Below are 25451 nucleotides of genomic sequence, written 5' to 3'. Positions count from 1 at the left end.
AAAGTTTACTTCAAAACATGTTAGTACATAGTACTAAAGACCTTTAGTTTAAGAAAGTTGTCTTGCTATTATGCTTTTATTTAGTCCAAACAGTAAGGACTGTAATTGTGGAGTTAAGATCAGGGTGCATGCTGACATACATTTGTGTGTCATCAGCATAACAGTGAAAACACAGACCATACTACATGAATTTTAGAAACTGGTGAGATAGCAGCTGTCTTAAGAGCCAGCTCACTAGTTAGAGAATTATTGACAATTGCAGTAATATTTTGGACTTTCTTTAATTTATTTTTTTATTTATTTTTTTCCCAGAAGAATAGATAATTTTGGTTTTGAGGTTTAAGAAGTTTGTTGATAGTTTTAAACATCATTCTCGGATTATCTGCACCTTCATTGATCATATGTGAATAATATGCCTCTCTAGAGGACTTTAGGGCATGTTGATACTCCAACTGGTGGGGTTCATTCATCAGTTTATGAACAGTGAGACAGGATTTCTATACTGCCGCTCAATCTTCCTTCCCTCGACTTTAAGTGCCCACAGTTCATTTGTATACCAAGGTGATGATTTAGAGAAAGAAACACCTCGCCCTCTCAGAGGTGCGACTGCATTAAATATTGATGATAGAGCAGAGCTGTAATAATCAACAGAGTCAATTGCAGGAAGCTCAGCAATCAGACTGGAGAGTCTGTGTTCTTAATATTCCTGAAGCTAGTAAAGAGGAATAGCTAAATTCACAAGTCAGTAACTTATGATCACTAAAATACAGGTTATCATTCATAAGTTGATCAATACCAACACCCACAGAACATACCAGATCCAATGTAGGACCAGATTTATGAGTGGAAAAATTACACAAACTAAACAGACAACAATCTGCATTATTAACATGAATATTAATGTCCCCTATTAACAACATGTCTGGACAAATAGGACTTAACTAAATCAATAGTTCAAAAACACACACAGAGTCAGCCATCGGGGGGCGATAGATCAGTATAATGAGGAACCATTCATTTTAACCACCAATAACTCAGAAGAAGACATTGCAGGAATTTAAAATGGTAAGATGTGATTAAATGCCTCACATTAACAGAAAACTTACTCACCATTCAAAAGATATTACAGTGCAGTTGCATCATCTGGGTTTCCATCCACTTTTCTTCTAGTAGAGACGACCATGATCTGTATGTTTGAGCAAACACTGGCTACAGTACAAAAGTCAAAATTGTCAGAATGGAACGTGTCATCAGAAATAAGTTTAATATTCAATGATATACACTCATTATTCACATTAAAAGGAATAACACTGATTTAAGCAAAACATTTGTAATCTTACATTACAAAATTATAAAATGACCATTCACAGCTTCATTTATGCTTTTTTTTAATCAACACTTGAATATGGGTAAGTTTAATAAAAAAAAATAAATAAAAAAAAGCAACATTTTAAACAAAAAGCTAAGAAAATCACTTTTTTTTTTTTCAAAGACTACGTTCGGATGGGATTCAGAACGATGACCAAACACAGAACACAGTAGATCGAGTCCATCAACACCTCTGTTTTGATCTAGATGACTCAGTTTTTACCTCAGCTTAAAACTGTAAAAATTGCCAAGCTACAATATAAAATAAACTAATTGGCTGATTTTAAGTTTAGTCAAACTATTCTTAGTTAGCATGAATATGAAGATTTTATTTTAGCAGTATTTAAGCATGAAGATTTACCAATAATTTATTTAATATTCATAACTGTTTGTAAATGGATATTTTTTCACAATAGTAAAGCAACGGCTGAGATACATCTTTGAAAGATGTAACATTAATACTTGATATTCAAAACAAAATAAATCAATAAATAAAAAAAGATAAACTCTGAACATTACAAAAAAAAAAAAAAAAAACATGTTGTTTTACAGTACAACTGTTATATCTTGACTAAAATTAATAGTAAAGTTTTTACAATAAATCTCTGAGAGTGCAGTTGGATACAAGAGAAGTCCTACCGGGAAATTACTGGGAAAGTAATGCAAAAATTAGCCTGGAATATACTGGAATTTAACACTAAAATTTTTAATGGTGTACTTACGACCAAAAGTAAAGTATGTGTTATGCACAATTCAGAATAATTGTATTATTGAATTATAATTATTGATTTATTAACAAAAACAATCCTTTTATAATTGCAGATAGTAAAGCTGGAGTTAACTTTAATGATATTATACTGTACTATATTGCAGCATACTGAAGAAAAGCAGAAAACACTCTCACCCGTTCTCACACACACACACACATACACACACACACACACATGTATTATTGTCACTGGTCCACAGTCACAGTGGGTTGACTGACGGTCAGTGTCGGTCAGATCACCAGTATGACGTGTCTCCTCTTCATGTTCACACAGCAGAGAGGGAACTGCATGACCCATGTGAGTACAGTACAACTTGTTGTGAATTCTTCTGTAGTATAATTGCTTTTTTGGAAACAGTAATTGGTAAACATAATTTTGGTCCCACTTCATATTAGGTGGCCAAAAAATAAGTACAATGTACTTAAGGGTAGTGGTAAGGTGTAAGGGATGGGTCAACAGGGCAATTATAAATGTAATTACAGAAATTAATTACAGATGTAATTACATGCAGGTGTTTTTAAAATATAAGTACAATGTAAAAACAGGTATGTACACAATAAGTGCATTGTATCAAGTGATTAATTTAAATGTAAGTACATAGTAGTTAAGGCCACTTAATATAAAGTGGGACCAAAGTTTTCTATTTGCTTTATTCTTGCCACTGCATTTGAAGTGTAAAAGCTAATATCCTGTATGTGAAGTGGTCTGACAGTAATTTATTTTGTTTTAAGTAGCATATTTTCCATGTTTGACATATTTTATACCAAATATGCTTGTTTTAGCTTGAGCTGTTACAACAAATCCATTAAACCTATAAACGGTGTGAATCGCTTAGAATAATTTAAAATTTTCCATGAATGGTTTAGAATGTCTAGTCTTATTCACAAAAATATATCATGAAAATCTGTCGTGCCAACAAATAGTTTAAAGTGAATGTTGAACAACATTTGTAACTAATTTATTTAGTAACACTGGCAGTAATATTTACAGTTTAATTATTGCACAATTTAATTGTTTTCTTATCATTATAATATCTCTTCCTCTATGGTGCTTGACTGAGCCATGAACAGAATTCTGCTGTGAACAACAAAACAAAGTGTTTTTGCAAATTTGGGAGATCAAACCCACACTTGCATTGATATCAGCAATATTGCATACTCTTAAAGGAATATTATACTTTTCCATCTATTACCTAATAATTTCTCAATACAGAAATGGCCATTTTTCTTATCTATCACCCAATAGTCTGACAGTGATTTTAAGATTATATACATACAGTTCCTTTCCCAAATCCTTGTACATTTGTAAAGAGAGAATATGTTGGACTCAGGTTGGCTGGTTTTCCTTGACTATAGCTTAACTCACCCATTACAAAATAAGTAAAAGGCAATAAAAATCTGTAGCTATACAAAGCTAATGTTGAGCAAAATATATATGCAGAGCCACATGGACAGACATTAAGAAAAGCATGTGTCGTACAGTCTGTAGCTGTGCCACCCTCCTCTCCTCTCCAGAACGCACTGGATCTCGGCCCACAGAGGTGCTTCACACTGCCTGCATTGATGTGATTCAGCTCAACACAATGCCACTTTCAAACAGCACTGAATGGCTGATGCAATGCTGTGTGTGTGGGTTAGGTTTGCCGACACTGATGCGAACAAATGTAAATCCTCGGCAATATAGATAAAAATGAATTCACTACTGTTAAAAAACAGAAAATGTGTGTGTGCACACTCAATCCAGAGTGATACATTTACTTTCACAAGAACATCAGTGTTAAGGCCCGTTCACACCAAGAACAATAACAATAAAGATAACCACACTAGCGTCCACACCAGTGCATGATATTGTTCTGTTTACAATGGGCTAGTTGCGTATGGCCATAGACACTTCTGGTTTCACCTGACGCCAGTGCAGAGAGCCGAAAACTCTTTTATAGAATTTATTATAAGTACTACTAAGATCTATATTTCAGTCAGAACCACATAAAACATGATTTATTGTTATTAATTTACAACATTCGGTCTGGCGGTATGGTTCCATATCGGGGTTCATCTTTACACTGAATTAAGATTAGCTGGGCCTGTAATAACCCCCAGGAACCATCAGCATGACACTGAAACAATGACTGTACAAAATTATTTAGCAATTAATAGAATATTGTATGGAGATGATGAATAAGACGATGTTCGAGGACTGCTTGGAAGGCTTGTCTTGATGCAGCGATCTGAAACAGAGAGAGAAAAGAAAACAATGAACAGCAAAGGTGCAGAACATACATATATGGAATAATAATACTGATGACAAGGAGGGAGGGTTGGTTGCGAGCTATGGCTAAGCTGGAAGTGAGTAATAGTGCCACGTATATACAGTATACACATACCTTAGATAGGAGAATCACTGTGATTGGAGAGAATGAACAGCTCCCTGTCTGAACTAACACTTGCGCTAGATTTCTATTACATGAGCCAACGGCATTTAAAACACACCCATGTATGAGTGTAATGATGGGTCGACAGCATGGAGATCCATTTGCAGCTTTTATTAAGAATAGTGTATACACAGGTAAGGGCAGAGGCAGAGACGTAAACGGGGACAGGCAATGGTCGAGGCAGGCGGCAGACAAACGGTATCAGGAAGCAGGCAGAGATCAGGGCAGGCGGCAAACAAACACAGTCCAGTAAACAGGCAAGGATCAAGGCAGGCAGCAGAGAATCACAAGAGATAAACAGTCCAATCGGCAACAGTATAACAATCCACAGAAAACGCTTAGAAATGATCACCGGGGCAAATCAAGACTTCGCAGAGTGTGTGTGTGTGCGTGCTGCTTAAATAGTGTGAGTGTGATGTGGTGCAGGTGTGTGTGCAATCAGTCCCAGGAATGAGGGCCTATGGGAAATGTAGTCCGAATGATGGTATCAGTATTCCGGTGAGGGCTCCCTCCGGTGGTGCGGGGAAGGAAGTGCGGGAGCCTCACTTGTGACAATGAGGTCCACAAACAAAAGAATTACTCAAGTCACCTTTATTTATATAGCGCTTTATACAATACAGATTGTTTCAAAGCAGCTTTACAGAGATAAACAGATAATAACAAATAATGATTTAATGGTGCAAACATAATTCAGTTCTGCTGTAAAGCTCTAAAAAGAAAATGTCATTGATCAGCTGAGGTTGGCTCTGTGTTCATTTAGTTCAGTTCATGTAAAGTTTAACAAAAATAAGTTCAGTTCAGCTATAAAGCTGCTCTGCAGAAAACAGTGAAAACGTTCAGCTCAGTTCAGTTTTCATACAATAGTGTCAGTACAGTCAAATTATTATGTGTCCCCAACTAAGCAAGCCAGAGGCGACAGTGGCAAGGAACCCAAACTCCATCAGGTGACTGTATGGAGAAAAAAACCTTGGGAGAAACCAGGCTCAGTTGAGGGGCCAGTTCTCAAACGAACACTGTATGATTATGATTCAGGCAGCATCACAAGTTAGATTGTGGATTGGTATCATTCAGAATATTTCATCCAGTTCCTTCTGCTTGGCGATTTGGATACATTATGCAGAGGACTTGAATGGTTTTCGTGGTCTGCTGGATCTGTGCCCATGGCTGTCATGTTGACGAGGTCTTCACAGGTATTTGTAATTACAAAATGAACACATCCCAGGCGCCCTCAATCGCACAGCAGGCTCGTATTCGCGACAGTTTATGCTCAGGGGAGAGTGGAGACTCCATTCCCAGAGGGTCCAGCTGATTTGGAGTCGATTCAACCAGGCACAGGTAGATTTGTTCACCTCCCAAGAATCCTCCCATTGTCCTCTGTGGTATTCCCTAACCGAGGTCCCCCTCGGCACGGATGCACTGGCACACAGCTGGCCCAGAGGCCTGCGCAAGTAAGCATTTCCCCCAGTGAGCCTCATTGCACACATGTTGTTTAAAGTCAGGGAGGATACAGAACAGTTTTGGATGGTTGCACCTTATTGGCCCAACCAGACCTAGTTCTCGGAGCTCACGCTGTTAGCAGTAGCCCCTCCCTAGTGAATCCCGCTGAGGAAGGACTTTCTTTTTTCAGGGGAAGGGCACAATCTGGCACCCACGCCCAGACCTCTAGAACCTCCAGGTCTGGTCCTTGGATGGGACGAGGAGGAATTCAGGCAGGGTTTCTGCAGGCTTCTTTAAATCTAATTTAATGCTTTTTAATGCCTTTTTAATGCCAATTTTAAAATTTTTAATGCCATATATACATATGACGTCATCTATCGACTTTTAACGAATATATATATATATATATATATATTCGTTAAAAGTTGATAGATGATGTCATATGGCAATTAGAATATTCATTATGTCATTAAGTTGCATTCTCATTCTGCCAAGTGTCAGATTAGTTTGCTTCTCTGCTGCTACTCTTTGTGCTCACATAATGTATTTTAATGCAGTCAAAATCCCAATAAAACTATTTCATCTATTTATTTTTCTTTTTGTTGTCAGACAAAGTGAAATAGTGACTGAAATGTGGCCCATTAAGACTACATGCAGGGCTCGACATTAAGCCTTGTCATATACTTGTCCTGCGGAGAAGTAAATCGGCCATTCACTTGTCCGAGAAAAAAAGTTGCTTCTCCGGAAAAAAATATAAATATAATATATGGTGTAAATATAAATTTATTCTGAAGCAATATTCTTTCATTCATAATATTGCAGCTTTGACATATTTAAATCTGCATATTTGTGATATTTACCCTGAATATACATATATATATATATATATATATATATATATATATATATATTAACCTTTACCTTTATAAATTTGATCAATAAATTTAATTAGAATAAGAATGGTAACAGTATAGGGCTGTTACCAATCAAATTAAATAATTTACAATAAAACAAAATACAACTGCATTAAATAATATTATGAGATTGTTTTAAATATTTTTTTTGAAAATACAAGAAATGTTGGGGTGAAAATGATAGCAAATGATAGCAAGTGACCGTCCTAATAAGTGAGTCATTCATTCAAATGATTCGTTCAAACGGCTGATTCGTTCAAGAATGAGGCAGCTGTTTATGAATGGGTCACTGAATCAATGACTCAACCGATTCGTTCAAATCGCTGAATCACTCAAAAACACGGTAAAGAAAACACGGTCGAGTGTTGCTGTGTGATGCGCTCTGGTTCTGCTGTGATGTTTATTTGGAACTATTTTTAACTGCTGAAATAGAAAAAAACAGTCAATATTCCTTGTAAAATGTAACTGACTTAATATTAACTACTTGTTTATTTAACTGTTGTATGAAATCAGTGTCACGTTTACAATCGTGATGGTATTCAGGAAGACAGCACTCTTGGTCGCGTGATGTTGCTTAACTGTATCCACATTTTCAACTTTTACCGCAGTATTTAACCGAGTTTCTTGTGTGTACTGCGCTCATTTGTTTCGATTTCTCCTGTTACCGTCAATACATTATAACCTATTATTAGGCCTATCCACTATCGATTGCCACTTGCACTAAATGTAATAAATGGACAGAGCAGATGCAGATAGAGGTGCGCCTGCGGCAGGAAAGCAAGATTTCGTACTTGTGCGGCAGTACTGTACTTGGGCCACTGTGCAAAACAGCGTTACGGCAATTTTGCACCGGCCAGAGGCCATTACCAAACTGGTTCCGCGTGTGTATCACACCAATGTTCATATTTTGCGACAGCAGATCAATGTTATTAATTATGAAGGCTATATTCAAAATAAACCGTTAGTATTATTTTTCTTTAAAACTATCTAAAAAATTTTAATGCCTGTAGGAATCAAATTTAATTACTTTTAATGCCTTTTAAGGCCTTAATTTTCATAAAATCCATTTAATGACTTTTAATGCTTTTCAATGCCCCGTGGATACCCTGTCAGAGGGCTATCACCAGCAGTGATAGATACCATTATTACTCAAGCCAGAGCCCCCTCAACAAGGTGGATGTATGCTTTGAAGTGACGCCTTTTTGTCCCTTGGTGTTCTTCCCAAGGAGAAGACCCACAGAGATTGGGTCAGTGCTGTCCTTCCTCCAAGAGGGTCTGGAGAGACACCTATCTGCCTCCACCTTGAAGGTGTATGTGTCTGCAATAGCAGCCAATCACAACACCGTGGATGGCAAATTGGTGGGGAAGCACAACCTAATTATTAGGTTCCTAAGATGCGCACGGAGGTTGAACCCTCCAAGGCCACGCCTCGTCCCCTCTTGGGATCTCTCAGTGGTCTTAGAGGCCCTACAGAAAGATCCATTTGAGCCCTTAAAGTCAGTCAAGTTTAATGCCCTATCTATGAAGAAGGCCCTCCTGACTGCGCTCACTTCTGTCAAGAGGGTGGGGGACCTTCAAGCCCTCTCTGTTGACGACACGTGCCTAGAGTTCGGGCCGGGTCCTGAGACCCCGGCTATGTGCCTAAGGTTCCCACTACCTCTTTCAGGGATCAAGTCGTGACCTTGCAAGTAATCCCTCCAGATGATCTCTGTTGTGCCCAGTGCACATTTTGTGCATTTACCTGAATCACACACAGAATTTTAGAAGATCAGCTTTTTGTCTGCTTTGGAGGACAGCAGAAGGGGAAGGCTGTCTGCAAACAAAGAATGGCCCACTGGATTGTGGATGCTATTCTCCTGGCTAACCAGGTGCAAGGCTTACCATGTTCCATGGGAGTGAGGGCCCACCCCACTAGAGGCGTCGCTACCTCTACAGCCTTAGTGAACGATGCCTCACTAGCAGACATCTGTAAAGCTGCGGCCTGGGCTACACCCAACACCTTTACGAGATTCCATAACCTACGCATGGAACCAGTTTCGTCCAGAGTTCTGGGGACTCAGATGACTGTGTAGTGCTTTCATCACAGCCTTTCCCCTCTCCGAGGTGATAACATGTGCTTTTAGGTTCAAGTTAAAATTTCCCATGATGCTGAACCTTGGACCACTTATCTCCATCATTAAAGCACATTTCAGTAGATGAGTGTGGCGGAGGAACTCACCACCAGACCCATTACCTGTTGTGTGCCCCTTTCAGGTGAGTCCTCATATTTGGGTTAGTGCTCCATATGTAGTGACTCCCTAATGGTGGTCCCATATGTGTATTCTTCCACTGTTCGGTTTCCATCATCAGTTACTGTGGCTGGTAGTTTCTCCCCCTTAGGTGGAGCACTCAACAGAGACTTCTCCCTATATTGTATTACTTCCAGTAAGTCCATACCTCCTATTCTCCACATGTAGACCTCCCCGTTGGGTAGGATGTGGTTCTTTCCATAGTGTTCCTTTCTCATTGAGAAGGAGAACTCTTCCCAACATTAACGAACAGGTGTGCTCAGCTGTGTGATTATTCAGAATTAATTAGCAGAAAAGGCTATCTACAGCTGAAGTGAACTTTTTCATTGCATGGTAAGTCTCCTAATAAGGAAGACTCAAGGTCACGGCCCCTGGGCATTGGAAGGTTGCGAGTGGGTTGGGTGTATTTGTCATTGGCACGATTTGCTTGCCAGCATCTGCCTCCTGAGGCTCGCGACACAGTTCAGTAGCTGCAGCGTTTAATATAGGGACCCCTAGAGTCAGAACTTCAACACAATGTTGAAAGTGACTGACAGAAAGGGAGCGTCTTGGTTACTGTTGTAACCCTCGTTCCATGATGGAGTGAACGGAGACGTTGTGTCCCTAATGCCACAACTCGGAACTGCCACTGGGGGTTTTCAGATGCTGTCTCGGCTCCCCAGAACAAATCTACATGAGCAATGCCACGCTGGCCTCTTTTATACCCGGATGTCTGGGGTGTGGCCAGGGTTAGGTTTAGTGTGGATACCTAACCCTGCCACCCTAGGTATACTTATTCCTAATAGTGTTGATTCTAGATCACTTTTGGTTGAAAGAACATTGAAAATACAACTGAGATGTAATGTTAACATAATTAAATCAATGTTAATAAGTAAAAACAGAAAAGTAAAATAAAAACTACACCTTTCCAGTAGTTGAGTTTTTACAAAGTTTACCACAATCAATGATAAGTGTCCAATGATGAGTTTCAAGTTTTAAAAATCTGAAAAAGAAAGCGTGATGTCACCTAATACTCATTTAGGATTATGAAATGATGAAATTGCATACTCTCTTAGGAACTTATTTTGAATAGTACTCCGCAACCATTAAAAAAGTATGTTGTGTATATAGTATGAATGTGTGTAGTATGAATGTGATCCGGACGTACTAACATCAGTTGCGTTGCTTCACCTCCATTCATAAATCCTCTGCCGTGGCCTCATGGGAGAGTAAAGTGTCCATCATATGCACTCTTCAGAAACTCGCTGGAAGAAATAGGTCATCTGGGAAATTTTTGTCTGCTCTTTTATGAGCGCTATGAATTCAGACATGCTTCTTCTGTCACATACTGTTTTTCACTTACTATATAGTAGAGAAGAATAAGATTTCAGACGCAGCTGCAGAGAATTTGAGTTTGTCAGGTGGTTCATCTAACAAGACTAATGAGGAAGCATCAGTTAGAAGTCCACATTATCTTGTGGTCATCAACTACAAATCACTAGGCTCATTTGAAATATCAAATGCCTCATCTTAAGTAGGCGAGAGTAGATGACTGCGGTCAGTGGAGGAGTGAAATAATTGCAGTCAAGACAGACAGTTCTCACTTCTCATAGTGTGTCAGACACCTACGAATTCAAACGAGGATATCATGTGATTTACCCTCAGGCTCTTGGTTGGTAATAAACTGGATGTAATTTAAGTTCTGTGGCTTTAATATGAAATTAAATATGATGAACAAGTCACTCACTCAAAGTACCAGTTATTTTATTACACTGCGCTCAAGCATTCACTGTTATAAATCACCCAGAATGCAGTGTGGGCTGAAGTGTCCAGTGATCATGAGGAGAGGCGGCGACCCGCAGGAGCGTCAGCTGAAGGCATGTGTGCCAGAAGTGCTTTCTAAAGGGATGTGCACTGATACACCTGTCGCAGCAGAGACAGTCCTCATCATCTCATCATTCCTCCAGTCCACCAACCACACACAACGGGTGAGTAATGTGTGTGTGTGTGTGTGTGTGCGTGCTGCACGTTTTTGTAATTACAAAATTAACCAAGATTTAAACTAAATGTTTAAAAATAAAAAAATAGAGGGTGGAGCTTGAGCTTGACAGTTCATAATCCTGAAGAGAGATCCACATGATCAGAGAAGTCAGAAACCCTGATGCAGAAAAAAAGGTGAAAATTGTGTGTGAGCACAAGAGGGCGCTACTACACACTAAACGTATAGAGTGATGCAGGTATGACGTCACTTTGTAGGCCAACCTGCAGTTAGCATCACACTGCTTCCCTTGATAAAAAGCCAGTAGGATTTTCCCATATGCTTTTGGATATCGCAAAAAAATAAGCTCTGCGATCAACAAAAGTTTATGATACTTACACATTTTGTCCATCAAGATAATTATCACAGATGAACACAACTTTTATGAATTCTGCAGCATAAATGCAGTCGCCAGAAGTAAACACACTACACCACGGTCACTCAACTTCACTGTCACCATCACTAAGCTTCAAACAATTCTTTCAGCTTTTTTCTAAAAACATTTTCCAAGAAAGTTTGAGTTAGACTACTTTATAAGAGCACAATTATGAGCATTGATGTCACTTTCCCGCTGGAACAGGCTCCCTCAGCTGGACTGAGTGGCAAAAGATCCTGCTGAATGACTGGATTTAATAGGGGAAAATGTGAAAACGCAATTAAAAGAAATGATTATCGTTTTAAACTAAAGGTTGGACTCGATAGTGTTCCTTACAACTTACCATAGATCCAGTGATCCATGGATATTGACATGCAGCCAGGAATCGTGTTTCCTGACATGCCTGATTCGACGCCGGGGAAATACATAAAGTAAATCTGCCTTTGAACGCTTTATATAAATACAATATAGGTAGGTCTAAATCCAGGGGATCACTTATATCAATGTTATATATATCATCATATCGTCCAGCTCTAAAAATTGTATAGTTTTTGTCAGTGTTTATTTAAAAACACCCAATTATGCAAAATATAAGATGGTAAATATTTAATTGATGAGTTGTCAATACAATATATACCAATACAATATATAGGGTATGATTTTACCTTAAAATTCAACATATTGACACAAAATGATAACTGCAAATCTGTTTCGCTGCCTGGAGTCCAGTTGTTTCTGTGAATTGCAGTGATCTATTTGCTTCTCTTTTCTGTAGCTTTCAGGAAGTCTGTAAAAATATACCTCATATTTCTTGTTAAATCTATCTGTACAGTCAATCGCAACTCTTTCCCGTTTTAGATATGTTTTGTGTGTTTTTTTGCGGCTGAAAACCTCAGTCTTTTTGCCACTCAGTGGGCATAACCTCAGTCACTCTGGCTGATGGTGACGTCACATGCATATTTCAGTGTTTATGTGTTTGTGATTGTGGTGATACGGCACAGCTCCTCTGCCATGAGTAAAATAAAATCTGTGGTTTTAAAACAAGTATAGAGCATTTTGTTCTACTACACACCACTGTATTTTGTTGTGTTGTTTTTTTATGTTGCTACTGCATAAGGATATGATTGTCCAAATCATTAGGCACTGAAACTCACATAATTTTTGTAGTTATACTCTTTATTTAGCAACTTATCTAAAAATTAATATGAGCTGCATCATTAATTTAAGGAATATAAATATATACAAACCCAATTCCAAAAAAGTTGGGACACTGTACAAATTGTGAATAAAAAAAGGAATGCAATAATTTACAAATCTCATAAACTTATATTTTATTCACAATAGAATATAGATAACATATCAAATGTTGAAAGTGAGACATTTTGAAATGTCATGCCAAATATTGGCTCATTTTGGATTTCATGAGAGCTACACATTCCAAAAAAGTTGGGACAGGTAGCAATAAGAGGCCGGAAAAGTTAAATGTACATATAAGGAACAGCTGGAGGACCAATTTGCAACTTATTAGGTCAATTGGCAACATGATTGGGTATAAAAAGAGCCTCTCAGAGTGGCAGTGTCTCTCAGAAGTCAAGATGGGCAGAGGATCACCAATTCCCCCAATGCTGCGGCGAAAAATAGTGGAGCAATATCAGAAAGGAGTTTCTCAGAGAAAAATTGCAAAGAGTTTGAAGTTAACATCATCTACAGTGCATAATATCATCCAAAGATTCAGAGAATCTGGAACAATCTCTGTGCGTAAGGGTCAAGGCCGGAAAACCATACTGGATGCCCGTGATCTTCGGGCCCTTAGACGGCACTGCATCACATACAGGAATGCTACTGTAATGGAAATCACAACGTGGGCTCAGGAATACTTCCAGAAAACATTGTCGGTGAACACAATCCACCGTGCCATTCGCCGTTGCCGGCTAAAACTCTATAGATCAAAAAAGAAGCCATATCTAAACATGATCCAGAAGCGCAGGCGTTTTCTCTGGGCCAAGGCTCATTTAAAATGGACTGGGGCAAACTGGAAAACGGTTCTGTGGTCAGACGAATCAAAACTTGAAGTTCTTTTTGGAAAACTGGGACGCCATGTCATCCGGACTAAAGAGGACAAGGACAACCCAAGTTGTTATCAGCGCTCAGTTCAGAAGCCTGCATCTCTGATGGTATGGGGTTGCATGAGTGCGTGTGGCATGGGCAGCTTACACATCTGGAAAGGCACCATCAATGCTGAAAGGTATATCCAAGTTCTAGAACAACATATGCTCCCATCCAGACGTCGTCTCTTTCAGGGAAGACCTTGCATTTTCCAACATGACAATGCCAGACCACATACTGCATCAATTACAACATCATGGCTGCGTAGAAGAAGGATCCGGGTACTGAAATGGCCAGCCTGCAGCCCAGATCTTTCACCCATAGAAAACATCTGGCGCATCATAAAGAGGAAGATGCGACGAAGACCTGTTGAGCAACTAGAAGCCTGTATTAGACAAGAATGGGACAACATTCCTATTCCTAAACTTGAGCAACTTGTCTCCTCAGTCCCCAGACGTTTGCAGACTGTTATAAAAAGAAGAGGGGATGCCACACAGTGGTAAACATGGCCTTGTCCCAACTTTTTTGAGATGTGTTGATGCCATGAAATTTAAAATCAACTTATTTTTCCCTTAAAATTATACATTTTCTCAGTTTAAACATGTGATATGTCATCTATGTTGTATTCTGAATAAAATATTGAAATTTGAAACTTCCACATCATTGCATTCCTTTTTTATTCACAATTTGTACAGTGTCCCAACTTTTTTGGAATCGGGTTTGTATGTATAACTGAAGCAATATCTCTTTCAACGTCTGTGAGTGTGATTAAATCATATATTAGGTGATCAAACTCAATGGTTTTCTGTAAGCTCAGACTGGATAACAATGAAACATTTGACTGTCTATTATTGTCTTACATTACTAATATGACAACAATCTTTGTAATACTGTGTTGTTGTCATGTTTAAGGTCTGGATGAAAGGGAAGTTGCGCTAGTCTTTTCTTCCCTATATTGTGACAACAGTTTTTAGTTAGCTGTGCCATTGCAGAAATAACAAGGAGGATTTGTCTAAATTTGTCTAAATGTGCCTGGCCCCATGAGTTGACCCGCTCCAAGATAAATCAGATTAGGCTACCAATATGTCTTTCTTTCATGTTAGTGCACATAATTTTAAAAATATTTTGCGTGTATAGATACAGCTGTACTTTGGAAAAGATGTGTCTTCGTTTAAATAAACCATCGTCTGACCCCTTTTTCCATCTCATATCAGCTCAGAGAGCGGTTTATTTTAAATAAAAATGAAGAAAATATTTGAAAAGTGTTAAAAAGGTGTTTGACCGGTATTTAATAGGCGTGTAGTTGAAACTGGATGTGGTGTCGACTGTGACGTGAGCAGGTCATATGGTTACTGCGCTCAAAACCACAGTTCCCTTCATTTACTGATCTGCAGGTTCAATACAGTGAGAGTTACAGCTGGTTCAGGGATTGAGACAAGTAATGTCCCAAAGAGGCAGTATCCATTTATGATTTTAACAAAAATAATTATATACACTGAATATGTTATTATTGCATACTTTTTTTGTAATGTATTACAATACACTGAGGTGCAAATAGTATGCTACTATTTCCACAAAGTATAAATAATATCTAACTACTATTTAAACTTGTCTAAAGTAGATATAAAAACAATAGAAGTCTGTGGTACAGTATCTGCCCATATAGATAAGTACACGTGTGGTGTGTGTGTGTGTGTGTGTGTGTGAGAGAGAGAGAGAGAGAGAGAGAGAGAGAGAGAGAGAGAGAGAGAGATGGGGTGGGTGAGAATGTTTTCAGCTTGTGTTCGTTCAGTATTTGTCAGTCAGGATGGTTCAGCGATTCAGTCTCCGCAGACAGTACTCACAGGTAACATTTTAACTGTGTTTGTGTGTGTGTGTTTGTGTGTGTGTGTGTGTGTGCGTGTACACCTGATATTCCCTACATTATGGGGAACAAATGTTCCCAAAAGGATAGTAATACCAGTCATTTTTGACCTTGTGGGTCAAAAAAATGTTTTTTTTTTTTTGGTCCTCATGAAGAAAACAGCTTATAAGGCATACAAAATGAAGTGTTTTGAAAATGTAAAGATGCAGAAAGTTTTCTGTGATGGGTAGGATTAGGGGTAGGGTTGGTGTAGATTTTTCTTTGAATGTCTGTTTGAGAATTCTGTCAGTACCTGATAAAGTACATAGCTAAGTGTTAAGGCTGAGTTGAAGCTTTACTCGCTTTAACTTATTGACTGCATGTGTCAACAATCCCAATGTTATCTGACACAAAAGAACCTTTACGGGCTCAAACACTCTCACACCACAGAGATACAGCAGTTTCTGAGTTTCTCTACTATGCATTTTAAATCCTCTAATGTGTATGCATGTCCTCACTTTGTTCATCCTTTCTAATTCAAGTCACTGTAAAAAATTTACCCGTAAATTTACAGTAAAATACTGGCAGCTGTGGTTCCAGCCATTTACTGTAATTTTACGATTTCAACACCGTTTTTCCATTTTACAGCTTTACTGTAATTTTACAGTACAGTACTGGCAACTGTGGTTCCAGCCATTTACCGTAATTCTACCATTTTAATACTGTTTTACATTGTGCTTGCAGCAATGGTTACAGCTATAATTCTACAATATAGAAAAATTGAAACATTACATAAACAATATATAATCAACACATCTCTAGTATATGTAGTATATAATGCATACAGACATGTCAAACTATTTTTCACTAGATAAAGAGAAAATAAATAAAGAAGAAATAGATTATGGTGCATCATTTGCTATTTATTAAAACAGGCAAAAAATAGGCATTGACAAATTGGCTGAAACTGACCCAAACTGCATAAATACAAACAGTAAGTTAAAGGGTTAGTTCATCCCAAAATTAAAATTCTGTCATTAATTCCTCACCCTCATGTCGTTCCACACCCGTAAGGCTTTTGTTCATCTTCAGAACACAAATGAAGATCTTTTTGATGACAGAATGCTGTCCATTGAATGCCTTTGTAACTACCACTTTGATGCTTCAAAAACTTGAGTTCATATGAATCGAGCGGTTTAGTCCAAATTTCTGAAGAGAATCGATCACTTGTTATGATGAAAAGATTTAATTTAAGCTTTTACTCGCATGTAAACATTGATCAGGGCATAAAAGCAGAAGCTCATCATAACTTAAATAACGCACAAGAACAGCTCAAACGTGCTGCGTAACCAGTGAGGTTCATTCTTGTGTTATGCAGCATGTTTGAGCTTCTGGAAGAGTTTTGTTCTTGCGCGTGAAGCAGGTTTGGTTGAGCTTCTGCTTATATGTTCTCTGATCAATGTTTACATGCAAGTAAAAGCCTTAATTAAATCTTTTTATCATAACAAGCGATCGATTCTCTTCAGAAAATTTGGACTAGATTCATATGGATTAGTTTTCCGATCTCTTTATGAAGTTTTTGAAGCGTCAAAGTGGTAGTTGCAAAGGCAGTTAATGGAAGGAAATCTGACAATTCTGTCATCAAAAATATCTTAATTTGTGTTCTGAAGATGAACAGGTGTGGAACAACATGAGGGTGAGTAATTAATGACAGAATTTTAATTTTGGGGTGAACTAACCCTTTAAGAAAAGAGAAAATAGCACTTGCTTTAACCAACACAAATCCTTTAAAGAATTTGTTCAAAAATTAAATTATCACTTTTCATTTACCCTGATGCTATCCCAGATATGCACAACTGCCTTTCTTCAACAGAACACAAACATTTTTAGAAAGAAATTCGAGATCTGTAGATGCATATAATGAAAATAATTTCATTCATTGCGTAGCTGTGTAACAAGTATGTTGGCATGTTGAACGTCACTCTGACGTATCAGAGCCCTGTTGAGAAGCACTAGTTTAAAGTTGAGAATGTTTTACTTGGTGGAAGCCATTTTCTTGCATTGTATGCCTCATACAAAGCTTGAATTTCCTCCAGATTAAAAATATGCATTTGTGTTCTGATAAAGAAAGTCATATACACCTTGGATGGCATCAGGGTACGTAAATAATGAGAATATTTATTTTTGAAACCATACTGCAAAAAAACAATAAAAAACAATGTCAAAGAGAAAAGTGTAAATTGTACAGTCAGATGAGAGAAACTGTAAGAACCTTTAACCTTAAGAAAAGATTACATTACACCAACTTTGGATAGATCTGGCAAGAGGTCTGATGAAACTGGTCAACACAACCAGGTCTAAGAAAATGTTACTATGGAGGTAGAATTGTAGCAAAATTCCAAATAAATATATTATGATCCACAAATAAATGTAAAGATATTCACAAAAAATAATCGTATGCACAAATGAATAGAATGAGATCCACAAATATATGTTTGGAGTTTCACAAAAATTAATTGAATTCACAAATAAATAACATGAGATTTGCTAATAAAAAACATATATTCACAAATATGTTTTTATGTCACAAGCACAACTCTGCCTGCATTTATTTGTGAATCACCACCTGTACATTTGTGAATTGCTTTCTGTACATTTGTGAATCACCTCACGCATTTGTGGATTCTGGAACAATTCTAGCATCACGACTGCAGACAAATCCACAAATAGGTCGACTCCACCCACCGACTACTCAAGCCAATCAGATAACGGCCACGTTGCTCGCTACAACTAATCACGTTTTGCTTTACAATCGGGGCGGGAACAGACTCTGAAGGAGCTCCATACTATTCCACCATGGGCGCTTCGTTCGAATTGAGCTGAAGTGCTGTTTGTGTGATAAAAACACCTACATATCATGGTAGCTAATGTACAATAAAACTTCATGAAACTCATCAGTAAAGTTTTGGTCATCATTCGGACGGGGTCCGCTACACAAAAGTTTTTTGGAGTATATTCTTTATATTACAATCAGGATCAGTGAATCGGGATAAAGGCACGAATTATGATCATTCACAGATCCCGAGCTATAACACGTCTACCTGACACGAGCGGTGCATTATAATCATTATAAACAAACGGATTACATTATTAGTGTCCATGTACATGCAGCTATAATGTCTACAAGTGGCACGGTGAGAAACGACGAGTCAGTGGCAGTAAACAAATGTCCCGTTCTACAGTAGCTGTAATACCACACTTGCACAATATAATATTGTATAATACCAAATATGAGCCTGAATGAGCATCATGATAACAGTACGAGCCTCGCATCACTATGGTTTTGGATCATGCAAATAAAGAGGTTGCAATGCTGAAAAATACATTTTTGTATTTATTTTGGATGCTGTAAATAGCTTTTACAATAAAAAACTATTAAGTCTGATTCATCTGAAATATTTGCGTGATCAAGTGTTTGACTGCTGGACATTTTACTTTTAAATGAAATGCATAATCTATAGGCTATGTAATTCAATAACCTGTCACATTTAAAAAGTCTATACCTTCTCTACAAACGATGGTAACGTTAAAACGTTTAATTAATGTTTAAAATATTATTTAAGGGCCTGTTAATGTTTAATAGCTGGTTTGCTGCTCATATCCGTCGATGTTTGATTGATAAACTGGGAAATGCTGTTGTTATGTGACGACAGTTTAATGCATGTTTATCACAAGGTTAAATCCAGTTAGATAAGTTAATAGCTAATTATTGAGGCTTTCTGTTCAATCTTGAATAATGTGACGCTTCCATAACGCATCTGTATCCATTATACCTGTTGTTCCCATTACAGAGAGCACTGTTTCTCTGGCATTTTTAAACAGCGCATAAAATATAATACTTTGGCTTGGCTTGACACACAGTCTAATGGTCTAATGAAATATAGACCATTAGACTGGGTCAAAAATATAGTCACACATTAAACTCTGTTCCTGGTTCTCTTGCTCCAGAAGACAGTGGTCATTACCTTTGCAAACAGTGATTCTTATGTGTTTAAATGATGCATTTGGTATATGAAATTGGCCTCTGCCACATCCTAACCAGTGGGCAGATTGTTTTTTGATATCCTCAGCATGCAGGAAAAGTAATATCTGGTTATTTCGAGGTCTGTGAAAGAAGGGCTTTATGACACTACATGGGTCTTTTCTGTTCCTCTGTCATTCCTCTCATTCTTTAACTTCTACATTAGAGTTCCAGGACTTCCAGGATTTTTTGGTTGTTGTTGTTGTTTTTAATGAAGATGTTTCATATTGTGAATAAAGAATGACCTGCTTTAAACTTCATCCTTTATGAGCTCACATTAATGGAGCTAAAAAAAAATAGTGGATAAAAGTAGTGAATACATGCACAGTCTATATACATACACCCCTGGAATACAATAGACCATGTGGATCATTTAGTGTGTGTCAAAATTGTCTTCGGCTCAAATCTGAACTCGCATTTCTTTTCATACTCTAATGTTTATCTTGGGTTCTCCACTAACACTTGCCGTCCTTCTATCTGTTGTCGGCATCTCTCACTGATGCTAGTCTCTGTGGAAACACACGATCTGTAATCAGTCTAAAGTGTGAACGGGTCAACAACATCCACAGTGTTTGTTATGTTCACAGAAGTTACACTGCGGCACTGCTTTATATCTGATGCATTGACATAAGACATACAGGTGACATAAGACCTGAATGTGTGCTGCATGTCGTTTCGAAAAATGCAACTAAATCATTGATCATTTAGGGTGTGAGAAAAAATTCTATCTCAGTTACAAAACCACAAACTGTTTCCTGTTTCCTGTGTGAGCTTCCACTGTCAGCTATTATAGTCACTCTATGCACATTGTTCAGGCGCAGTGCTTTCATCTGTGATGAGCAGGTAGAGAAAACACACATATTATTAGTCATATCCATTGCTGTATGCATGTTCAGCACATACTCTCTTTAATGTCATCATCTGCACGTTTAATGAACAGTCATGACTAATTACTTATCCAGGTCAGGCAGAGTTCAGATAATCTCTGTATTATCTGTATCTCTGTAGTCTCTTGCTTTGCTTCCACAACACAGAGCTTAAAACAGAAGAATTTTTAACAATTGGTTAATGTAACATCTGTTCTGGGTTTGAGTTTTGTTTGAGTTGTTATCTTGTTTTATTTGCACTGTTTCATGTTCAGTTGTCTGTGTTAGTTCATGCTTCTTTTGTCTCAGTAAATGGGTCTAGCAGCAGGTTTGTCCCTCTCATGCATTACGACAATGTTAGCCTCAAGGGATGTTCCGAGTATTCATCGAGTGAGTGTTACATCAGTGCAGGTCCCCCTACATCAACTGAGAGAGTAAAGAGTATCCAGACCCACTAGCACCTGCAGCGCACACTTCATCAGACCACATGACCGAGCCCACTGTAGACTCAGAGCATAAGCCCGCCACAATGAAGCCCCTTGAAAGTGAAGAGCCAGAGCCTACAGCAGACTTAGAGCCTAAAGGAGCCATGTCTGACCAGGTGTGTGAGTCAGCCCTCATTTCTCCAATGGAGCATACCCCTAAGACCACCATCATCCCGGAGCTCGAGCCTAAAGAGGAGTTGACCAGGTGCGTGAGCCAGTTCCTGTGTCCGTTTCTCTGGGTTTATTGGTGGAGGGATAAAAGGAGCCCAGCCCATACTCCAAAGGCTGATGTGAGTTGTAAACATTGAGGAATAGATTAGCACCTAGCTTGTTTCAGAGTGGTTTATGATGCTCCCACTCCCACCTCCTCTGCCTGTTCTGTATTGGCCAATGAAGGCCATTTTTGAACTCTCTTCCTGTCTTGTATCTTGTTTCTGGACTCTCTGCCTGTCTTGTATTGGCCAAGGAGGCCATTTCTGGACTCTATGCCTGTCCCGTTTTGGCCATCGAGGCTGTTTTTGAACTCTCTGTCTGTCTTTAATCATCCAAGGAGGCCGTTTCTGAACTCTCTGCCTGTCCTGTATCGGCCAAGGAGGCTGTTTCTAAACTCTCTGTCCGTTTTTTATCAGCCAAGGATGCTGTTTTTGAAGTCTCTGCCTGTCTTGTATCTTGTTTCTGGACTTTATGCCTTTCCCATATCGGCCAAGGAGGGCATTTTTAAACTCTATGCCTGTCCCGTATCAGCCAAGGAGGCCGTTCTTGAACTCTCTGCCCGTCTTGGATTGGACAAGGAGGCCATTTTTTAACTTTCTGCCAGTCTTTTATCAGCCAAAGAGGCTGTTTTTGAACTCTCTGCCTCTCTTGTATCTTGTTTCTGAACTATCTGGCCATTTTTGGCCAATTTTGAACTCTCTGCCTGTCTTTTATCGGCCAAGGAGGCCGTCTCATAATCCTTTGCCTGTACTACCCAGTTCTTCAACACTGTCTCCGCTGGCTCCTCTTAGCAGCTCAGATCTTCCTTGGACTTCCTGTTCACCAGCTTTATCCTGGTGTGTCGACCCTCTGGGTCCACCTCGAACCTCCATGCCCATCACTCCTCCTCGGCCTGTCGACCAGTCGGCTCTACCTTGGTTCCTCGCTCCCTTGGCTCCGCCTGGGACCATCTTCCTTCTGGCTTCACAGGGCTTCCTCGTCCCTCTGGCTCCACCTTGGTCAGTCGTTGGTCTGACTCCACCATGGACTTCTGTGCTTTCAACCACGCCCCATCCCTCCACCCTTTCAGCTCTGTCAGACTCCTTCCTTCCCTCCGGGTCTGCCTCAGTCTTCCGGCACACTGGCTTCACCTTGGCCGCTCGTCCCTGTGGCTTCACCTTGGCCTCCAGGACCTTCAGTGTCACTCAGTTTCTTCAGCTCAAGGTCTGGGTCTCCACCTCCCAGTTCATGTTTCCTTTCTCTTAGGTCATTAGTTGCCATGATTTTTGATTTGCCCTCATGTGTTTCACCTGTGTCTTGTTAATTATCTATGAAGTCCCTTGTGTTTCTGTGTTTATTTAGCCCTCATTTTCAGTTGTTCTTTGTCAGATCGAATCCCTTTTTAGCGTGGTTGTTCTGTTTATAATGTTTTTGTTTCCTTGATATCCCTGAGAAGTGTGATTTTGATTCCATTAAACTGCTTGCAGAAAGATCCAGCTCTTTATTTCATCTTTAATTCAACCTCTCATTGACCATTAACAAACGATTTTTTAGCAAACTGAAATGAGGTGCTTACATCCATTTCAACCTGAGTTTACTGTTTTGGTGTGTGTGTTCATTGATGTGTCCGGATGACTCACGTTTCCTGTTTTTTACTCCTCTTATTCTCTCAGGATTGTCTTATTTTGGGATGTGAGGATGTTCTCTCTCTCTCTCTCTCTCTCTCTCTCTCTCACACACACACACACACACACGCATGTTTGTTTCACTATAGAATATAGTGAGAATGTCTCATAGGCGCAATGGTTTATACAGAGGTGATGATCCCCCCCCCCCCCCCCCCCCTTTCAAAGCCTTTCAAATAGTGAAAACCACTTTAAATTTCCTCTCAAGTCACTTTTTGACATGTTTCACTATATTTGTAAGGAACTATATTTTGCTGTTTTTTGTTTTATTTTGGACAGTTTTTGAACATTTGTCACAAATGTCCACTGAGGGATTTTGTTTTGTCACATGTATAGCTCAGTTATATGTAGTCTATGGAAACCCATTTCTGCCACATAAGAAAAAAAAATCACATTTTTGTTAATTATAACTGACATAAAATGTAAAATTGAAATACTAAGTCATATTTATGAAATGAAAAGTCGAAATTATGACTTCATAAGTATAACAAACATGACATTTAAAGTAATAATTATTACACAAAATGTCAAAAATATGACAGAAAATTCATAATTTTCATAATTCATAACTTTTTATCTAATAGTTTCTATATTTAATCTCAGTTATGACTTAGTATGTCATAATTTCGACTTCATCTCATAATTAAGACTTACCCAAGCATTATTTTTATTTTCTTATGTGGATTCCATAGTAGTCTGACCTTCTGTAGTTCTTTGTTTTTGTGAAGACAGCATCGCCCTCTAGTGGTGGTGTGCAGTTTGGGAGAATGTCCTGCTGAAGATGTCCATGTACTGTATGATAGAGTGTTACAGTCTTCCTCAGCATCTCTCCACGAGGATGTGAGGGCTGAGCAGTGGCAGGTTTTAGACACCTGTGTGAAATCTGAATTCTCAGAAAAGTGAAGTTAAATGCTCTGAAAAATGCTTGTGTGGCATTTGTTTGCCCATGACATTTTGATATTTCCCTATGCAATGCAATGACGATCGGACATTTTTAAATGTGACTAAAGTGTCTAAATATACGTGCAGCCATTGCGTTTCTTCAAGGGAATTATTCTTTCATCAGGTGAATTGTTTTATATTAATTTCCTTATCACATGGATGCAGTGCTGAAGCTAGTTTTGTTTTAATTGCTCAAACCAGGAAATGTTGTATGTTATTTTACTGATCTTGTGACTGTGGTTTGTTCTGTATTCTATTGAGAACATTACATGTTTATGCTTAAAATAGTCTAATCCCTGAGATGTGACCGCAGAATATTCCATAACAAACTCTAGATCCAGAATCATACCAGACATTGTTTTGGTTTAATGCTCAGGGAATGTGACTAATTCTAGTTGAAGATAACAGTAGGATGAATCTCACAAAAACACATCTAGTGACTAAATGTTGAATGCTTACAATCCCGTTTGTTTGTGTTGTGTATGAGCATGTAATGTTTGAGTCATTAACTGGTCCGATCTCGGATGAAGACACTAACAAAGAGTGATGTTATGTAAGAATGCACTCTGATAACCCGCTGTACAGAGACACAAACCAGAGAGAACGGACACATTCTGGATCTTTCTGGCCTGTCTTCAGTCTGTCTGGCTGTTGGGACAATTGTCCAGCTCATGCACGGTGCATGCAGATGTCCTTGTAATTCAAATCGCTAGTAACAGTGTTTTATTACAAATGTAAAAAACGCAGAAGGTTTAATGTGAGGGTTATGTTTAGGGGTAGGGGATAGAAAATATGATTAGCTCAGTATAAAACCATTACGCTTATGGAAAATCCTCTTAATGATATATGTACCAACATATGTGTGTGTGTGTGTGTGTGTGTGTGTGCGTGTGTGTGTGTGTGTGTGTGTGTGTGTGTGCGCGTGCATTTTCGTGACATATCAGGACACAAATTTGTATAATGACATGGGTATGACATAGGTATTACAAGGAGAGGGTGACTTATGAGGACATTACCCCATGTCCCCATTTTTCAAAAGGCTTATAAATCATACAGAATGAGTTTTTTTGAGAAAGTAAAAATGTGCACAGTTTCCTGTGAGGGGTAGGTTTAGGGGTAGGGGTAGTGTAGGACGATAGAAAATACGGTTTGTACAGTATAAAAACCATTACGCCTATGGAATGTCCCCACAATTCACAAAAACGTGTGTGTGTGTGTGTGTGTGTGTGTGTCCGAGAGTGGTTCAGAGTGAACTGGTTCTGCAAGTGAGAAGAAACGTAAATACCCGCAGCTTGATGACATCACCTATTACATGAATAATGCAGTCTGTTTGTTATGCGAGAAATGTTTTTGGAATGTGGTGTGTGTGTGTGTGCATGTGTGTGTGTGCGTGTGCACACTTACTGTCAGTCAGCTGTACATAGTTAAAGAGAGGTTTATGTACAGTACAGTAGATTTGTTGCTTGAAACAGTTGTATTTATGGTGTTAACGGGGTCATGACATGGATTTTTCATTATTTTAATATGTTTTTTTGCACAAAAAAATTGGCCATAAAAAGAGGATGAGATTTTGAAGCCCAATGTAACAGAACTGCTCTGAGACTTGAAGGTTGAGGATCCAAACAGTTTTACTAAGGGATAATCCACAAT

At 38.6% G+C, this 25451-nt stretch overlaps 2 protein-coding genes across 5 annotated transcripts in view; both read left to right on the top strand.

The window, feature by feature from the left end:
• LOC127516969 (uncharacterized) overlaps nt 1–25451 on the top strand; it is a 214263-nt gene that overhangs the window by 120770 nt on the left and 68042 nt on the right. The gene's annotated exons all lie outside the window — the stretch shown is intronic.
• The window catches only part of tmcc1a (transmembrane and coiled-coil domain family 1a), a 45178-nt gene continuing 22063 nt past the window's right edge, over nt 2337–25451 (top strand). For 2 of the 3 annotated variants that reach the window (XM_051901944.1, XM_051901948.1), the window contains exons 1-2: nt 2337–2435; nt 10995–11175. In XM_051901944.1, coding sequence (XP_051757904.1) covers nt 10996–11175 — 180 coding nt within the window. In that variant the 5' untranslated portion in view covers nt 2337–2435; nt 10995. Of the gene's footprint in view, nt 2436–10994; nt 11176–15474; nt 15554–25451 lie in introns of those variants that run through there. The other variant, XM_051901947.1, reaches the window with a different exon arrangement.

The sequence above is a fragment of the Ctenopharyngodon idella genome, chromosome 8 (genome assembly GCF_019924925.1).
Source record: "Ctenopharyngodon idella isolate HZGC_01 chromosome 8, HZGC01, whole genome shotgun sequence".
NCBI classification, from domain to species: domain Eukaryota; kingdom Metazoa; phylum Chordata; class Actinopteri; order Cypriniformes; family Xenocyprididae; genus Ctenopharyngodon; species Ctenopharyngodon idella.
The sequence above is the reverse complement of the archived record's forward strand: the minus strand, read 5'-3'. Positions and strand labels throughout refer to the sequence as shown.